At 47.9% G+C, this 14,538-nt stretch overlaps 2 protein-coding genes and 1 long non-coding RNA gene across 3 annotated transcripts in view; 1 reads left to right on the top strand and 2 right to left on the bottom strand.

The window, feature by feature from the left end:
- The first annotated feature begins 1,677 nt into the window (after positions 1–1,677).
- LOC109528028 (uncharacterized) lies at positions 1,678–3,435 on the top strand. The gene is made up of 3 exons (XR_002170621.1): positions 1,678–1,855; positions 3,038–3,233; positions 3,355–3,435. It is a non-coding gene; the product is annotated as an uncharacterized LOC109528028 (long non-coding RNA).
- A 763-nt stretch (positions 3,436–4,198) lies between these two features.
- Positions 4,199–9,024, bottom strand: LOC109528025 (tyrosine-protein kinase STYK1-like). Its single transcript, XM_019890292.1, has 11 exons — positions 8,900–9,024; positions 8,192–8,281; positions 8,035–8,096; positions 7,261–7,437; positions 6,935–7,156; positions 6,437–6,642; positions 6,161–6,229; positions 5,743–5,948; positions 5,626–5,666; positions 4,765–4,861; positions 4,199–4,704 (listed from the first exon to the last, which is right to left on the bottom strand). The coding sequence occupies exons 3-11, from the start codon at positions 8,093–8,095 to the stop codon at positions 4,509–4,511; spliced, it is 1,275 nt and encodes a 424-aa protein (XP_019745851.1). The 5' UTR covers position 8,096; positions 8,192–8,281; positions 8,900–9,024; the 3' UTR covers positions 4,199–4,508.
- A 1,184-nt stretch (positions 9,025–10,208) lies between these two features.
- The window catches only part of LOC109527986 (uncharacterized), a 10,738-nt gene continuing 6,408 nt past the window's right edge, over positions 10,209–14,538 (bottom strand). The window contains exons 5-10 of the mRNA XM_019890234.1: positions 13,609–13,763; positions 12,158–12,338; positions 11,932–12,098; positions 11,330–11,452; positions 11,141–11,260; positions 10,209–11,063 (exon numbers count right to left, since the gene is read on the bottom strand). Coding sequence (XP_019745793.1) covers positions 10,848–11,063; positions 11,141–11,260; positions 11,330–11,452; positions 11,932–12,098; positions 12,158–12,338; positions 13,609–13,763 — 962 coding nt within the window. The 3' untranslated portion in view covers positions 10,209–10,847. The remainder of the gene's footprint in view (positions 11,064–11,140; positions 11,261–11,329; positions 11,453–11,931; positions 12,099–12,157; positions 12,339–13,608; positions 13,764–14,538) is intronic.

The following is a 14,538-nucleotide window of genomic DNA, read 5'->3' as shown; positions in this document are numbered from 1 at the left end:
GGGCCTCCAAAGAGCCGATGATTTTAATCCACTATACACGTGTGTCGCATCATTGTGCATCATTGTGCTCAGTGCAATCCTTTGAATTGTTCTCATGATTGTTGAAAATTAGTCATTTGTCTCACGAGCCTCAAATTCAATTGTGGCCACACCGGAACATGTGCACAAAATAGCAATTTGTGATCACGAATTGGCGAAAGGTGCAAGCACAAATAGACATGAATGCTACTGTTGCACGTTATGCCCATTTGGTGGTCGCCACTCGCATATCATATACGTTTGAACTACCATGCAGAAAGACATCCCAGACTGAATATTGAAAATCGTGAGCAAATTGTACTTATTTGTGAGGTAAATCAAAATGTCCTCTTCTCCCAGCAGATTATGAGATTATGTGCTGTGGGTCCTCATTTTGGTTGTTCTCAAACTTTTCAGACCAAGTACCACCCACGCAAAAAAAAACTTGCCGCAAAATGCAGTGGCATAGTGGACCTAAGTATGAACATCAACACTGTATTCAGATGTATGTTAAAAGCATAAAAGTTCAAAAGTGCACCTAAATTAAAGTTCTTGAAGATCAAACGCAAACATAGCGTACAAAAAGGGTCAATACAACCGAACTGTTCTCCGATGCTAATTTTGTCACTTATCACTGGAGGCACGAGTGCCACACGTCTATTTTTTTAAAGGCACGTTTTTGTATTTCATGGTCACAAATGAGCATTTGTACACTCGCATATGGCCAAAATTGTGATTTTTTTTCCCCCCCATGTGAGGTGAATTGAAGTCAGTCGAGTAAATTTTCCCGCGTGTACGTGTTGGCTTCTGCTTTGTGACTTTGTGAATCGCCGTGACAATGTCGTGTGGTAGCAAGTGTGTTTTAGTGCCCGTGTGATGACGCAAATTAAATTTGGGGTGATTTCTTGACTGACGCTACACTTTTGACTCCCGCCAAGGATTCACAAGAGATGTTTATTCAAAAAGAAAGTGTAATTGCCGGACATTGAGCTTGTTGAGAAGAATTTTTTTGTTGTGACGTGACATGACCGCGACATGTGATGACGTACACTCAACGCGCTGTGACCACACGCACGCTCGCTCACTCGCTAGCCGGCTACGGTTTTGTGAGCATGGCGAGCCACTGGGGTCCTCCTTTTCACATGTTGTCGCCTGTTGTATCGAGAGTGTTTGTGTTTAGTGTGCTTTACTTGTTTGTACTCTCCATATAGAATTTGGTGGAATAAATCCCGTTCACAAAAGCAAGAGACATCCGGAGTCAGGGAGTGGAGTTTTTTTGCGTTACTAAACATAGGCAGATTTTCCAAGAATGTTTTTATACAAAGATTTACTACCTTAATCCTCACTTGTATTTTTAGAAATAGATGGGGAAACAAGGATAAAGCGGTTCAGCTCGTGGAAAGATGGAACTATTTAAAAAATGTTTTTTCAATAATCTTTCAACTTTTTTGAAAGCATACATTAACTCAACATTTTAAGATTTTTACATACGTATGTCTTTTTTCTTACACGAATTTAAATATCACTTAACTAGAAGAGAACTAGAAATGGGCTTTGACATTGTCAGAGCCTGCCAGTCTTCCGCTGATCGATCGGCGCTCACTCGGCACCCTCGTGGCCGTTCCGATGGTCGACGCCACCGGCCGGTTCCGTCCACCGGAACCGTCTAAGCAACAACGCGCAACCCGCCGGGGCGGACAGGAAGGCGGCGGGCGGGTAGGCAGGAAAACCGGAAGCCATGAAGGCAGACACTCCGTCAGGTGCGAGCCGGAGGAGAAGTGGCGTCGGGAAGGGCGACGAGCCGCAGAGCATCCACTTATTTGCTGCAAGCAAGCAGGTTCGGTGTTGCTTTTGGGGATGCTAGCTTGCTAGAAGCTAACGTTAGCCGACTGTTGTGATGTTCACACACTTCGGACAGCGTTTTCCTCTTTGAATACGGAGACGCCTCTTTAGACGTCAGCGCGGCCGCCATATTGTATGTGGCAGATTTGTATCGAATCTAATCAAGTCAATGGGCTAAATTTGAGGGGAAAAACGCGAGAGACGATCTGAGTTCTATTAAATGTTTACTGGACCTGAGAGAAAATATTCGTACCAGGAACATTGTCGATTTCTAAGTGGAGGTACTAGCCCACCAGTATACACGCTTGTGCCATGATAAGGTTCCAGTCGCAATGGAAAGTACTCGTACCAGGACAATTTTTCAGTCACAAGTGAAGCCTCTAGTCCCAAGCGAAACTTCTAGCACCAAAAACATGGTCTAATCCAGTGTTTTTCAAACTTTTTTGAGCCAAGGCACACTTATTTCATTGGAAAAATCTCGCGGCACACCACTAGCTGAAAATGTGAAGAAAAAAAAAACATTTATTTGAATAATTAATGTGTTGATACTATAACCGTTTTTAGCATTGAAGAATGACATTATAACAGCTTGAATTGGAATCAAATGAACACAAAGAAAAAAGTATTTTCTCATCTTTCATATTTATTCTTTCACCGTCGTCCTGCATTGATGCGTCACAAATCGCTTGTCTCTCGTCGAAACACAAGGCAATTGGCTAGCTGTTGCTGCTCCCTGGGCGAAAGACCCCACAGGCATACAAATTGTATATTTTCCCACGGCGCACCTGACAATGTCTCGCGGCACACTGGTATGTCGCGGCACACGGGTTGAAAAACGCTGGAATTTGAACCTTCACTTGGGATTAGACTCTAATCCCAAGTGAAGGTTCAAGTTCCTGGTATAGGTTCGAGTCTGAAGAGACGCTCTCCCCCTGAAAGACTGTTGTAGTCCTAAGTGACGGTCCTAGTCCATATGTGCTTTTACTCAACCGTCAGGTAAATGAGCTCATGGGGAGTCCAGAGAGAAGTTTCAAGTTCAAAATTCATGGCTCGGTTTTATGTTGCTCCGCATTCGCTTGCAAAACTGGATTGGTTCAAATCGAAATTTAATATCCATCGAAACCCACCTTTGATCGGCACCCGGTCCATCATGATGTTCATGTGTGTCTGCCCTCAGTAACCACGGAGATGGACAGCGAGTGCCAACAGCAACAGGGGGGCCTTGGCCAAAGAGAGCGCTACATCTGGGATCAGTCCCCGGCCCGTGGCTATCAACTCCATGTCGCTGTGTGAAAGGCAGGCGGTGCAGGTGTGTGCGCGCATATGGCGCACAATGCATTGCATCCAATTTACTGATGCATTATGCCAACAATGTGAATTTTTTCATCACTCCCTCACTGTCTGTAATGTGTCCTGTGAATGACAGGCAACCAGTCTGTTTTTTTTATTGATGTGTGGCATTTGATTGACTGGTGACCCGTTCTTTGTGTTCAGGCCCCGCAGGCAGCCGCACGCTGCGCAGTACTTCCAGCATCTGATGTTGCAGCAGCCCGTCTACAAAGCGCAACTGCACAACATGGCCACCGCTAAGCAGTTTAAGGTGCCTACGTACCTGCGTGCGTGCGTGTGTGTTTGTGTCTCCGTGCATGTTGGCCTTACTAGAAGGCAGAATTTTGTCATAACTTATGACAAAATTCTGCCTTATGACTCATAAGCAAATGTAGTGGAAAGCCGAGCTCCTTCGGCAGAAGTTACAAAACATCAAAGCTCCTCAAGTAAAGTTACGATCAGGAGGGGAGAAAGTCTTGTTGGTTTGTGTCTGCATGACTGTGTTATACTGCCGCCCGGTGGCCTTTATAAAGTGATCCATGCTCTTCGTTAGCTCTTCTATGGGGTTTTGCAGTATGCGTTAGCAATAAGCTAAATTGACTTGAGAAAGGTGCCATCCTCTTTCTGCGCTCATCTCAAAATTTTTGCGCTCTAGTCAAATTAAAAAAAAAATGGCCTGAAGAACTGGACTCATCTCGTAGGGGCACACCCGTTCCAGTAAGAAAAGGTCTTGCACAAATCCGATTTGGCGGTTGTCCGTTTGTTTTTTTCCAAGCGGCAGTTGCTTTGGTTGAATCATGTGGACTGTTGACGTCTGTTTCGGAGCGGACCGCCGTGATTTTGAACACTGGACGCTTTTGTCAGCTTGAGGTCAGTGGTCGAGCACCAGGTCTCTCCGGCAAATGTTTTGGACCTCTCGTGTTTACGGCAGCGTTACGGGCCGCCTTGACTACATCACACACGACCCAAGTCAACATCGTGGACCCACCAAATGCTCGCTTTGTGTGTGTTTCAATTTAAACTTCCTGGATTAAATTTTTTTTTTTGTCAAACGCTCTCTCACATTACCGAAAGGGTCTCACACACATCACTATCAAATATGATTCACTCACATGCACTTCTGAAACGCTCTCACATTCGTGAAATGCTGTCACAGGCCCAAAAAAACAACAGCAACTGAAATCCTCAAACATCATATTGAAAAGCTCTCATATAATCTAGTATTTGGGCGTTGTATTTACAGTGGCCAAATAAATTTATACTGTAGCATCATCGATCCTTGCCCATTTAGCAGCAAAGCGTGCACGCGTGAGGCACAATCAGAGCAGAGCGAAGTTGTAGGCCTCGGCGTAGCCCGCCTGGCGCAGGTACTTCTCCACGTCCAGCGGCACGGCGGACTGGATGAGCGTCCGTCCGTTGGCCGTCATCTCTCCCACACGCAGCTTCTCGAGTAACGCGGCCATGGTGATGCGCCGCCTCGGGCTCCGCTGGCAGCACGACGATATGACGGCGAACCTGCCGGCCCATTCGGAGTCAGTTCGTGTATTAGCACGTTAGCATGTTAGCTGTACCTACAGCGCGCTTGAGCAGGCGGGCGGACGTTGTAGGTCATTTTCTCTCTGGAGGTGCTGCAGGAGGTCCTCCGTTCGCACTTGCGCAAATGGCGGCTCACCTGCACGCAACCACATGCGCACCACTTTGGATGGACTGAAAACGTTAATTTTATTCCCCCCACCCCCAGCAAATGCTTTTAAAGAAGCAAATTCCAATTGTATTTTCTTTTTCCTCGAAATCATAAAACATAACTCTATAAGGCAATATGACATTATTCTTACTGCGCATTTTCCTCTAAAAGCTTTTTAAAAGATTACTATTCTCGTGATATTGTGATTTTAAAAAATCGTGACGAAAACAAGATATTTTGCACTGAAAAAACTACTCATCAAATAATTTTATTCATATTTTGACATTTAAAAAAAAAAAAACTTTTGTTCATGTTCCAGTAAACTTTTGACCGTCCCAAAGTTCAACATGAGTATTTAATTTGAAAACTTTTTACAATAACATACAACATTTTACATTCAAACATATGACAAGATATTTAGTCCTGAAAATTTTGATTTCATACTTGTAATATTTTGACTTTTCTTGAAAATAGATCCTACTGAACAAAATAAGACCTAATTATTCTAATATTAGAGCTTTCAGTCTTGGGGGATTTTTTTTTTACATCCAAAAAAAAATGTAATTTTATATATATATGTATATATAATTTTTATATCAAGATTGTAATTTTAATCTGGTAACATTGCAGCCATTATTCCTGTAAAGACCTGCTTGAACGTTGCATTTTTTTCCTTCAGTTGGACTTTATACTCCTTCGGCAACTTTTTGTCTGGAAAAAAAGATTGGCTTACAGTTTGACTGTTGGCTTACCTAACGTGATCATCTCGTAGAGCAGGAGCCCGAAGGACCACCTGCCGAAGAAATTTCCAATGTTAACTTTGGGGCCGAGTTTGGCAACGTTTGGCGAAGACGACGTCGGCGGCTCACACGTCGGCGCTGGGGCTGAAGTCTCTGCGGGCCAGCACCTCGGGCGCCTGCCACTTCTTCAGCTCAGTGGCGTCGGCGGCCCCGCTCGACGTTTGGCGGCGGTAGGCGGCGCCCAGACCCCACAGCTTGGCCGTCAGGTCACCACCCACCAGGACGCTGCGTGCGCACACGTTGCCGTGCACGCACCGCCGACTGTGCAGGTACTCCTGTAGCACACATGATGCACTTGATGTTGATGATGATGATGATGAGCGTTATGATGATTATTATTATTATGATGATGATCAATCAATGCCAAAAGAGAGAGTTGTTGTTATTCATTCAGCTATGCCAAACACTATAAGTAACCTGCAGAATATGGGTGACACTGCATGCTTGCGCTCAAACATTTGTCCGCATGAGCAAAATGGGAACCAACCAGTGCCAAGGCCACTTGCGTCGCCATGGCGAAGAGCCTCTTCTCTGTCATGTTGCAAGCCGATGCCTCCTTCGCACATGAAACAAACAGCAAAAAAAACGTCCCTTTCATGTCAGTTAGCTTGGAACTTATCTTGCTTTCAGTCACTCAACCAGTATGACATCTGGCCCTCAGAGGCTAAGAGTATGTAATGGCCTGTCGGGCGAACTATGACTCGAATTGGAGCATTTACATCATCAGCGGCGCTTGAGCGAAACCATGAGCGTGGTTACTGACCGGTCGCCTGCATCTCCACAGGAAGCCCAGCAAGTCTCGATGCCGCAGTTCCTCCACCACCATGAGGGTGGGCGGCGCCGGCGAGGGCGCGTCCGCCGGCCCAGTCATCACGGTCAGCACGGCCGGCAGGAACGGGTGCGGCCCCAAGCCCGACACGAACGAGGCGAAACTCAAGAAGCGCCGCCGCTCCTCGCCGCTGGCCGAATCTGCGGAGGAGGTCGCGTCACGCCGTTGTCATGGCAGCGCCTGCACTAACGTCTCACGGCGAGACTTGAACGACATGCGGTAGGACTGCGCGGGCCATAAGATGGCTTTTAAACCTCATTCACTCCCAAAGACGTTTTTATACATCTTTTCAGACTTGGTTTAGAATTGGCTGGTGCTGAATGAGTTTAGTCAGAGTCGTTAATTTTCTCTCGAATCAACACCAGGGCATGTGTAGACAAACAACAGGTTGGTCTTGAACTTGTTTTTTGTGACATACGGTAGCTAACACACCTTTGAGCACCCTCAGCACCACGTCCTTGTTGTCCATTCGTGCCTGGTATAATCGGACGCTCTCATCGCTGGAGACGGGTAGGGTCTGGGACAGTTCGACCACCTGCCCGAAAGTTCCGAGACGCCCCCCCGTGGTGGCCCGCCCAACTGCCGCGCCGCCCGCTCTCTTGTGTACGGCCATGGGCACCTCCTCGTGCTCCAGCGGGTCGATGCCAGGGGGTGCTACAGCAGACCAGAACACCCAAAAAAAAACCACATTTGGGGATGGTCTGCCACTATCGCGGCTTTTCACTTCCATCGCGTCCGGAAGGTAGACGTGCATTTACCATCGATGCCTTGCAAGTGGCGCGTTCGCCTGTGCAGCGAGCTGCTGTAGCGCGGCAGTGCGGAGGCGCGCTCGCGGTGACAGTAGGCCAAAACGAACATGACGGTGAGGGTGACCGCAGTGATCAGCAGGAGCACCGTCGGGACCACGATCACATCGAGTCGGTATGTCGCCACCGCTGCCCGACAAAACAAAGACCTTCAAAAACATTGCCGCCCTAACGGTAACAGTAGAGGATTTCAGGTGATGCAATGCCATCGCATGTGGGCAAGGAGAGTAACTGTTTTGAATGACATCACTGGCATTTGCTTTCAAAGTACCTGAAGATAAAAAAAAATCTACGTATTCAATTGAAACTGGAAAACTCATTTTTGTGAAGGAAAAAAATATTTTTATGGCAAGAAAAAAAACGGGGTTTTTTTCTTCCCGAAAATAAGGATTTGAACCAATAAACTTTTTGAGTGGGGAGAAAAACACTTGAAATGGAAATTGCCTCAAATAGGATTGACTAAAAAAAATTGGTCTAATCAACATAATACTAATAATTTTTCCATTACTCAGCTGTACTTAATATAAATATCCAACCGGTTCTTATGGTGTACTATTTGCTCATGTGGTGACGTTCCCATTGAGGCAGCCTTGACGGACCATGTCGGGAATGTTTTGCTCTTGGGCAACAGCGGCGAGGCAGATTGAGAAGCGAGGAGGAAAAGCAGGCAAGATGGAAGGAAGGCAGCGTCGAGGACGCTGAGGCCCTCGACACTCGAGTTCTTACTGCACAAGTCGTCGTCAGGGGCACACGTGCTGCTGGTTGTTGTTGTTGTGTCGTTCGACATGCTGCAATGGGACACACAACCCGTAACGTACTATAGCTGTTCACACGTTGTTGTTGTGACATTGTAATTAGCATCTTCCAACAGACGGATACTCACAATAGGCTGAAACTGTTCGGAGTCGCCTTTCCAACGTAATGAAATGAAGACTGATCCAAAAATATCTCCGCCGTTGAAAGTCTGACTGGTCTGTTGAAAAAAAAAAAAGAGAAACAAATCACACCGGTGCCTCCCAGCAACACTTGTTGTCATTTTTTTCCTGATAGAATAATTGGTTGCTTGACAGGCTTGACTTCAGACAGTGTCTGGCGCAACAACAAAGGGAGCGCACCCCCTTGGGAGATATGTTGCCACACCAGGAAGTCGGTCACATTTTTGGGGGGGTTGTGCTTGGCCATGCCCTAATCTTGCCTTTAACCCAGTTGTCAATTGAGAAACACGTCAGCCACTATGTCATCCCATGTGCAATACACACACACACACACACACACACACATTCATACAGATAATACACTAATAAACATGACGTACACACACACACACACACACACACATTCATACAGATAATACACAAATAAACATGGCATACACACACTTGGAGACTTTCACAGACACACACACAAACACGCCCGCAATAGAACCAGTTTGCCTCGGTTTTTATGAGTGCCGCTTGCGCAACAGCACCAACAGGTGCGCGCCACTACACAAAAACTATCGACGCGTTGCTGGTGATTGTAAGCAGCCGTGTTCTGGCATTGACTTCGCTGAGGTTTGCAACAACAAAATGGGCGCCCTTTCCCTCCTTACCTTCACGATCGGTCGGGGTACGTTCATGTCATCGTCACCAGCGCTCATGTTCGCGCGTCAGGACGCCGCCATGCGAGTTGCGGTTAAGTGTGTACGTGTGTCTCGCGGTCGGTTCGCTTGGCCTCCTCCCACTCCAGCGACACGCCCACCTGCCAGCCGATGGTGTCGCCGGAGGGAGGTGCGCCTCAAGTGACGTCATCGGCCGAGCGTACACCTTGACGCTGAGCTCAAGTGGGTATCATGATGATGATGCTTGCGTTGCCGCTTAGCGTCGCTACGTGATGCTTACGTCATCCAAGTGCATGAATCGGCACGGTGACGTTCGGCGACAGTTGCGCCACTCAAAAAAACTTTCAAGTGAAAGCACACCCTCAAAGAGTCCACACGAGCCCTTGTCGTCGACGGGGTGGCGGCAGGATTTTAAGCCGCTTTCAAGTGAAAGCACACCCTCAAAGAGTCCACACCCGCCCTCGTCGACGACGGGGTGGCGGCAGGATTTTTAAACCCAAATCATCACAGTTGAAAACAGAGATTGTCGATGGCTGATGTGCCCGAGAGGGCGTGTGGCCCTTGTGCGTCACTCAGTGTGTGTATGCATATATAAAGGGGCGTGTCTTTGTCAACGGGAGTGAGTCACTTTGTGATTTTGAGCACGCGCGTGTTGTGTGTATGCATATATAAAGGGGCGTGTCTTTGTCTCCGGGAGTGAGTCACTTTGTGATTTTGAGTGCGCGCGCGTGGTAAGTGTGAGTAATGGTTCGTTGCATGTAATGGCACAACAGCGATACTGTTCATGAGCCCGTCAATTACATTTTCCGTGACGTGTTAGCATGAAGCTAGCTAGCTGACACTGAAATCATTGTGGCTCTTTTGTATCGGCAAGCTGTGATTCTCTTTGTTTGTGGTGCGTATGAAGGTTTCACTGGTACGAAGGAGCGCTCGTATAGAAAAAGTGAAAAGTCTTCCAAAATCTTCCCGTAGCTCCAGAAGGCCATGGAGGGTTCGCGGCACTTCCGCCCGCCAGTCAGCCTTGGCCACATTGCATCAGGCACTGCAACTCTTGTCTCAGTGGCCGGCATTAGCCAAAGAGGTTTGATAACAACGGCAACCGCTTGTCATTGTCTAATTTATGGACCATATCCTGGACTAGCTAGTGACCACTGCATCTTTATTGCGCACAATGATGATGTCCTGATTGGTCGCATTGACGGCATGACTTGAAGCTGCTAACCTGCTGCGTGTTGTTTCTTTGAAAATACCGAAACCCTCCAGTCTGAGCAGCGTGCGATCAAATCTGTGCCCCAGCTGACAGAATGCTTTTATTTTGAAGGTCTGACTGTTGACAGTGTTCCCCACATGTTGCCCGAGCAGAGCGGGAGGCTTCTTATTACCCTGAGTTGAGAAGGAAGCCTTGCAGTAGTGCAAGATGCCTTGCCGTCTGTTGAGCTTTCTCCACACAACTCACAAAATGTATCGAAATGGCTGAGTCGCGCGTTCCTCTGTGAAAACTGAGCAGATGTCCGGAAACCAGCATTTAGATGAAACAAAAACCAAAGTTCCACTTGACTTGATGAGATGCACAAATACATGTCTGTGTTTATGTCGATGTTCTTCCCTTTTTATTATCTAAAGCAATTGGATAGAGTGCGACACTGTGGCAAGCACTCAGTGTCGGCCAAGTCTGCCGGAAGTTCCAGAAGGCGGATTTGAAGCAAAAGCTGCCTTCTACATCTTGTCTCTGTTCTCTGCTTGTGTTTGTCCCGCCTCTGAATTGCGATGCTTTCGCTGCTTTAACTTCCTGTCCGCTGGTTTTTGGTCCCCCAAAATGTTTTTTTTTTTGTTTTGTTTTGCTTGATTAATGTTCCACATCCTGCCGGTTATTCCTTCAGTAATATCGAGATAATATCAAGATTGATTATTGGACTTGTGTCGATGTGAACTTTGTGTCTCAGTTGGTGGCCACCACGATGACGCCACCGCCGCCCTCGTCCACGTCGTCGTCCTTCTCCTCCATCGACTGGACGAGGCACGACGTCACGTCGAAAGGGATCACCTCGGCCGGCGTTCCTGGGCTGGCACCTCTTGCGGATGGCGTGTCCTCCCACAGTGGGGACGGGCTCGGAAGGCACGGCTTGGTCTCCGTGCTCAATGTGACCTCCTCCACCTGTCCGCGCACGAAGGATTGCTTGGTTGTCCAACAGCTGGCCACAAACAAACAAACGACAGACTGGTGTGACTCACCTTGGTGAGTTCCTCCTTCTCCTCTTCTCCGTCGTTGCATTGCTCCGCGTAACCAAAGACGTTGATATCCACCTGGTCCCCGCCGCCCGCCATTTCCGCCAGCTGTCCGACGAGCTCCGCCTGCAACGAACACAGACATCGCTCAGGCTGACGCGTCCGACGACGTCGCCTTACCGGCGGCTGAGCTACCTGGTGCGCCTCCGCCTGCGCCGCCCCCCACAGGTCGGCTAGGCGTGCGTGCGTGGCTGGGCCCGGGCTGTGGATGGTGCTGTTGGGCGTGGCCTGAAGGGAACGGGAGCCACTGTGCAACAACTGGCCGCCACCAAGAACAGACATATGACAAGACTGGTAAATCGAAATATTTTTGACATGATATATAAATTTGACTTGCGAGGTAGTTCCTCTTCAGCGCAAGAGAGCAAGGTTAGAAGCTTACAGTCCGTTACAGAGCTAGAGTTATATGGGGACTGGTCAGCAGAGTGCGCAAACGATGCTACTGCACCGCCATATTACTTCCAACAAGACAAAAAAAAAAAAAAAAAATTAAAATTGATCATTCAATAAAAATATTTTGAAACATGTTTTTAAATGAGCAGGATAGATGCTAGATAGAAAATGATGAGTAAAGTTTTTGTTGTCTGATTTTGTGCCGCCTTCCCGGCATGGGGTGGGCAAATCTTCAGTGCAGTTCTGAAGATGGGACCAAGGTGGGGTGAGCTGGGTGACTGACTTTTCCGTATTCAAACCGTCTGTCAAGATCATCGTCATGGCGGCGGCGGCGGCGGCGGCACCTGTTGCTGCTGCTGGTATTGCAACAGGAGCTGCTGCTGCTGGTACTGGTGCAGCTGCTGCAGTTGCTGCAGCTGGTTGTGCTGCTGGAGACTGAGCTGCTGCTGCTGGAGGAAACTGCCCATCGTCGACTCGTAGCCTTCGGCCGGCGTCATGCCCGCGCCGCTGCCTGCAAAGCGACACGCGCGTTTGAGACGAGACACGCAGACGGGCAGACGGTTATCCCACCTGCTGCCAGGATGTAGGAGCCCCCGGCCGGTGAAGCCGCACGTGAAGGCTGACTGCTGATTGGCTCCCACGCGTCGGACGAGGACAGACAGTAGAGGCCCTGGGACACGTACGTGTGAGGCCACACGTCTGCTGTGGAGTGGTGGAGGACCTGGTCTGTACCACACACACACACACACACACACACACACACACACACACACACACACACACACACACACACACACACACACACACGAGCAGTGAGGGCACGCCATTGTCTCATTGGATTCCAAATCCCCAAAGGATGTTAGCTTCACTTTGAATTGTCCATAATGTGACTTTGAATGGTGGTTTGTCAATATGTGTCCTCCGATTGACTGGCAGCTTCTCCAGGGCGTACCTCGCCTCTTTCACAAAGTCAGCTGGGATAGATGACAGTTCACCCTTGTGAGGGCAAATGGAATACAAGAGCGATGGAGAGCGACTTACCTCCTTACTAAGACATCATTACTCACCTACTTGCAAACTTACCTCTTGTAAACATCAGCCTATTTACTTCTCTGCCTATTGACGCGATACTGTGACTACTGATCTGGGCTTGTGGACACGACACAAGAAGAGCGTGACGCGAGCTGACGGCGGTTCGCTGTGGCTTCACGCTCAGCTGTTTGTTGGGTTGTTTGAGACGATTTGATTTCGCAAAAATGTGCCCTTCAGATGACTTCCGCTGACAACCCAGACTAAACTCAGCTCCTCCCTGACACCCAAAGAGTGTATCAATTGCATATCGATTGCACACTTGTTTGATTACTGTACAACCTTCCGATAAGTTAGGGCAGGGGTCGGCAACCCAAAATGTTGAAAGAGCTATATAGGACAAAAAAAAACAAAAAACAAATATGTCTGGAGCCACAAAAAAATAGAAGCCATCAATAAAACTTACAATGAAGGAAACACATGCTGTATGTATGTAGGAGACTGGACTGTCTCAGAATTGTTTGTTATTCATTCCTTTGTTGTGTGTTCACAAACGCCCCCATAGAATTTATTTTGTGATTTCCTCGCTTGATGTTTTGTTTTGGTGCATTATTTTCGCTTTTCTTAGTGTCAATGAAATGATCATGGATTTCCGTTTTTCGGAGGCTGTGTTTGAACGCCTCTCGAGTCGAACGAGAAGAGAGAAAGCACGGAGTCGGACGCAGACGTGTCTGTGTTTGTCGAGACTGTTAAAAGCATAAATAAAGTGTACGTTTTAAAAAAAAACAACACCACAGCTCTCCTTGTTTCGGAGCTGAAACATATTGAATAATCTTGCACAGTAATATGAGTACAACTGGTGATATGTAGGCTCCCTCTAGTGGTATGCAAAAGAGCGAACATCACGATAACCCACCTAAAAAATAAATATATCTATATATTTTTAATACATGTACAGTATTGGGAAAAATTGAAAAAAAAAGATATCAGACTGTATTTGCTGAGAAACCTCGCATTATTAACAAAGGCCCCCTGGGCGCCCCCGCCGAGGGTTTGCCCCAACTCTGCCACTCGATCATGTGGGCCACGCGGCCCTGCGCCATGGCGGTGGGCTTGGTCACCTTGTCCTTCATGGAGCGCGTCACGCCTGAGGGAGGAGGGATCGCACGTCATCTTGGGAGTCTCTGCCACGGTGAGCGCGGGCGGCGGCACGTGGGGGTGAGAAACACCAAAACTCGAAAACTGCAACTCGTGTACAAATTGCAGGGCGAGTTCAAGCTGAGCTGAATGAATTGAAATGTCGAGATGTACAACGTGACACTTGGAAGTTGGAACCATTATAAGCAGCGAGTGAGAGCTAAATGTGTCTTTATCCGGGAATGTCATTGTGACAGAATTTCCCAAGGTGACCCGGATGAGTTGTACGGTTTGAAGTTGCAAAATTGCTCATGAAATGTGGAAGGAGCAGGGGAACGTGTAAAGTGAGAAGGTTTCTGTGGGGAATGGGCTAACATCCTGAACAGTTTGAAGTTGGAATGCTTTGAATGAGTGAGAAATTTGGGAACGGTTGAGCGAAATTTTCCATTCATTTCCATGCACACTTTTTTTTTTTTTTTACTGGGAAAATGTGGAACTGTGGGCGACTTGTGAATGGAGTGAACGTGGGAAAAAGGAGCCAGCGAGTGAGTGAGTGAGTGAGTGTTGAAACCCCGCCCCCCAAAGAATGACATCAACTTTGTACTCCAACAGACACCACCAACATCGAGCATAAGCAGAAAACAGAGCGCGCCGCCTACAGACAAGACACCACAGTGCACCACAGAAAGAAGCCAGACGCCGCGAGATCAGCGGCACCACGCGGTGAGCGAGCGGCCGACGCCCCAACACGCCTGCGACCTGCCTGACTTGTTCTTTTTGTGTTG

Source organism: Hippocampus comes, unplaced genomic scaffold (assembly GCF_001891065.2).
Source record: "Hippocampus comes isolate QL1 unplaced genomic scaffold, H_comes_QL1_v1.1 scaffold71, whole genome shotgun sequence".
NCBI lineage: Eukaryota > Metazoa > Chordata > Actinopteri > Syngnathiformes > Syngnathidae > Hippocampus > Hippocampus comes.
The sequence above is the reverse complement of the archived record's forward strand: the minus strand, read 5'-3'. Positions and strand labels throughout refer to the sequence as shown.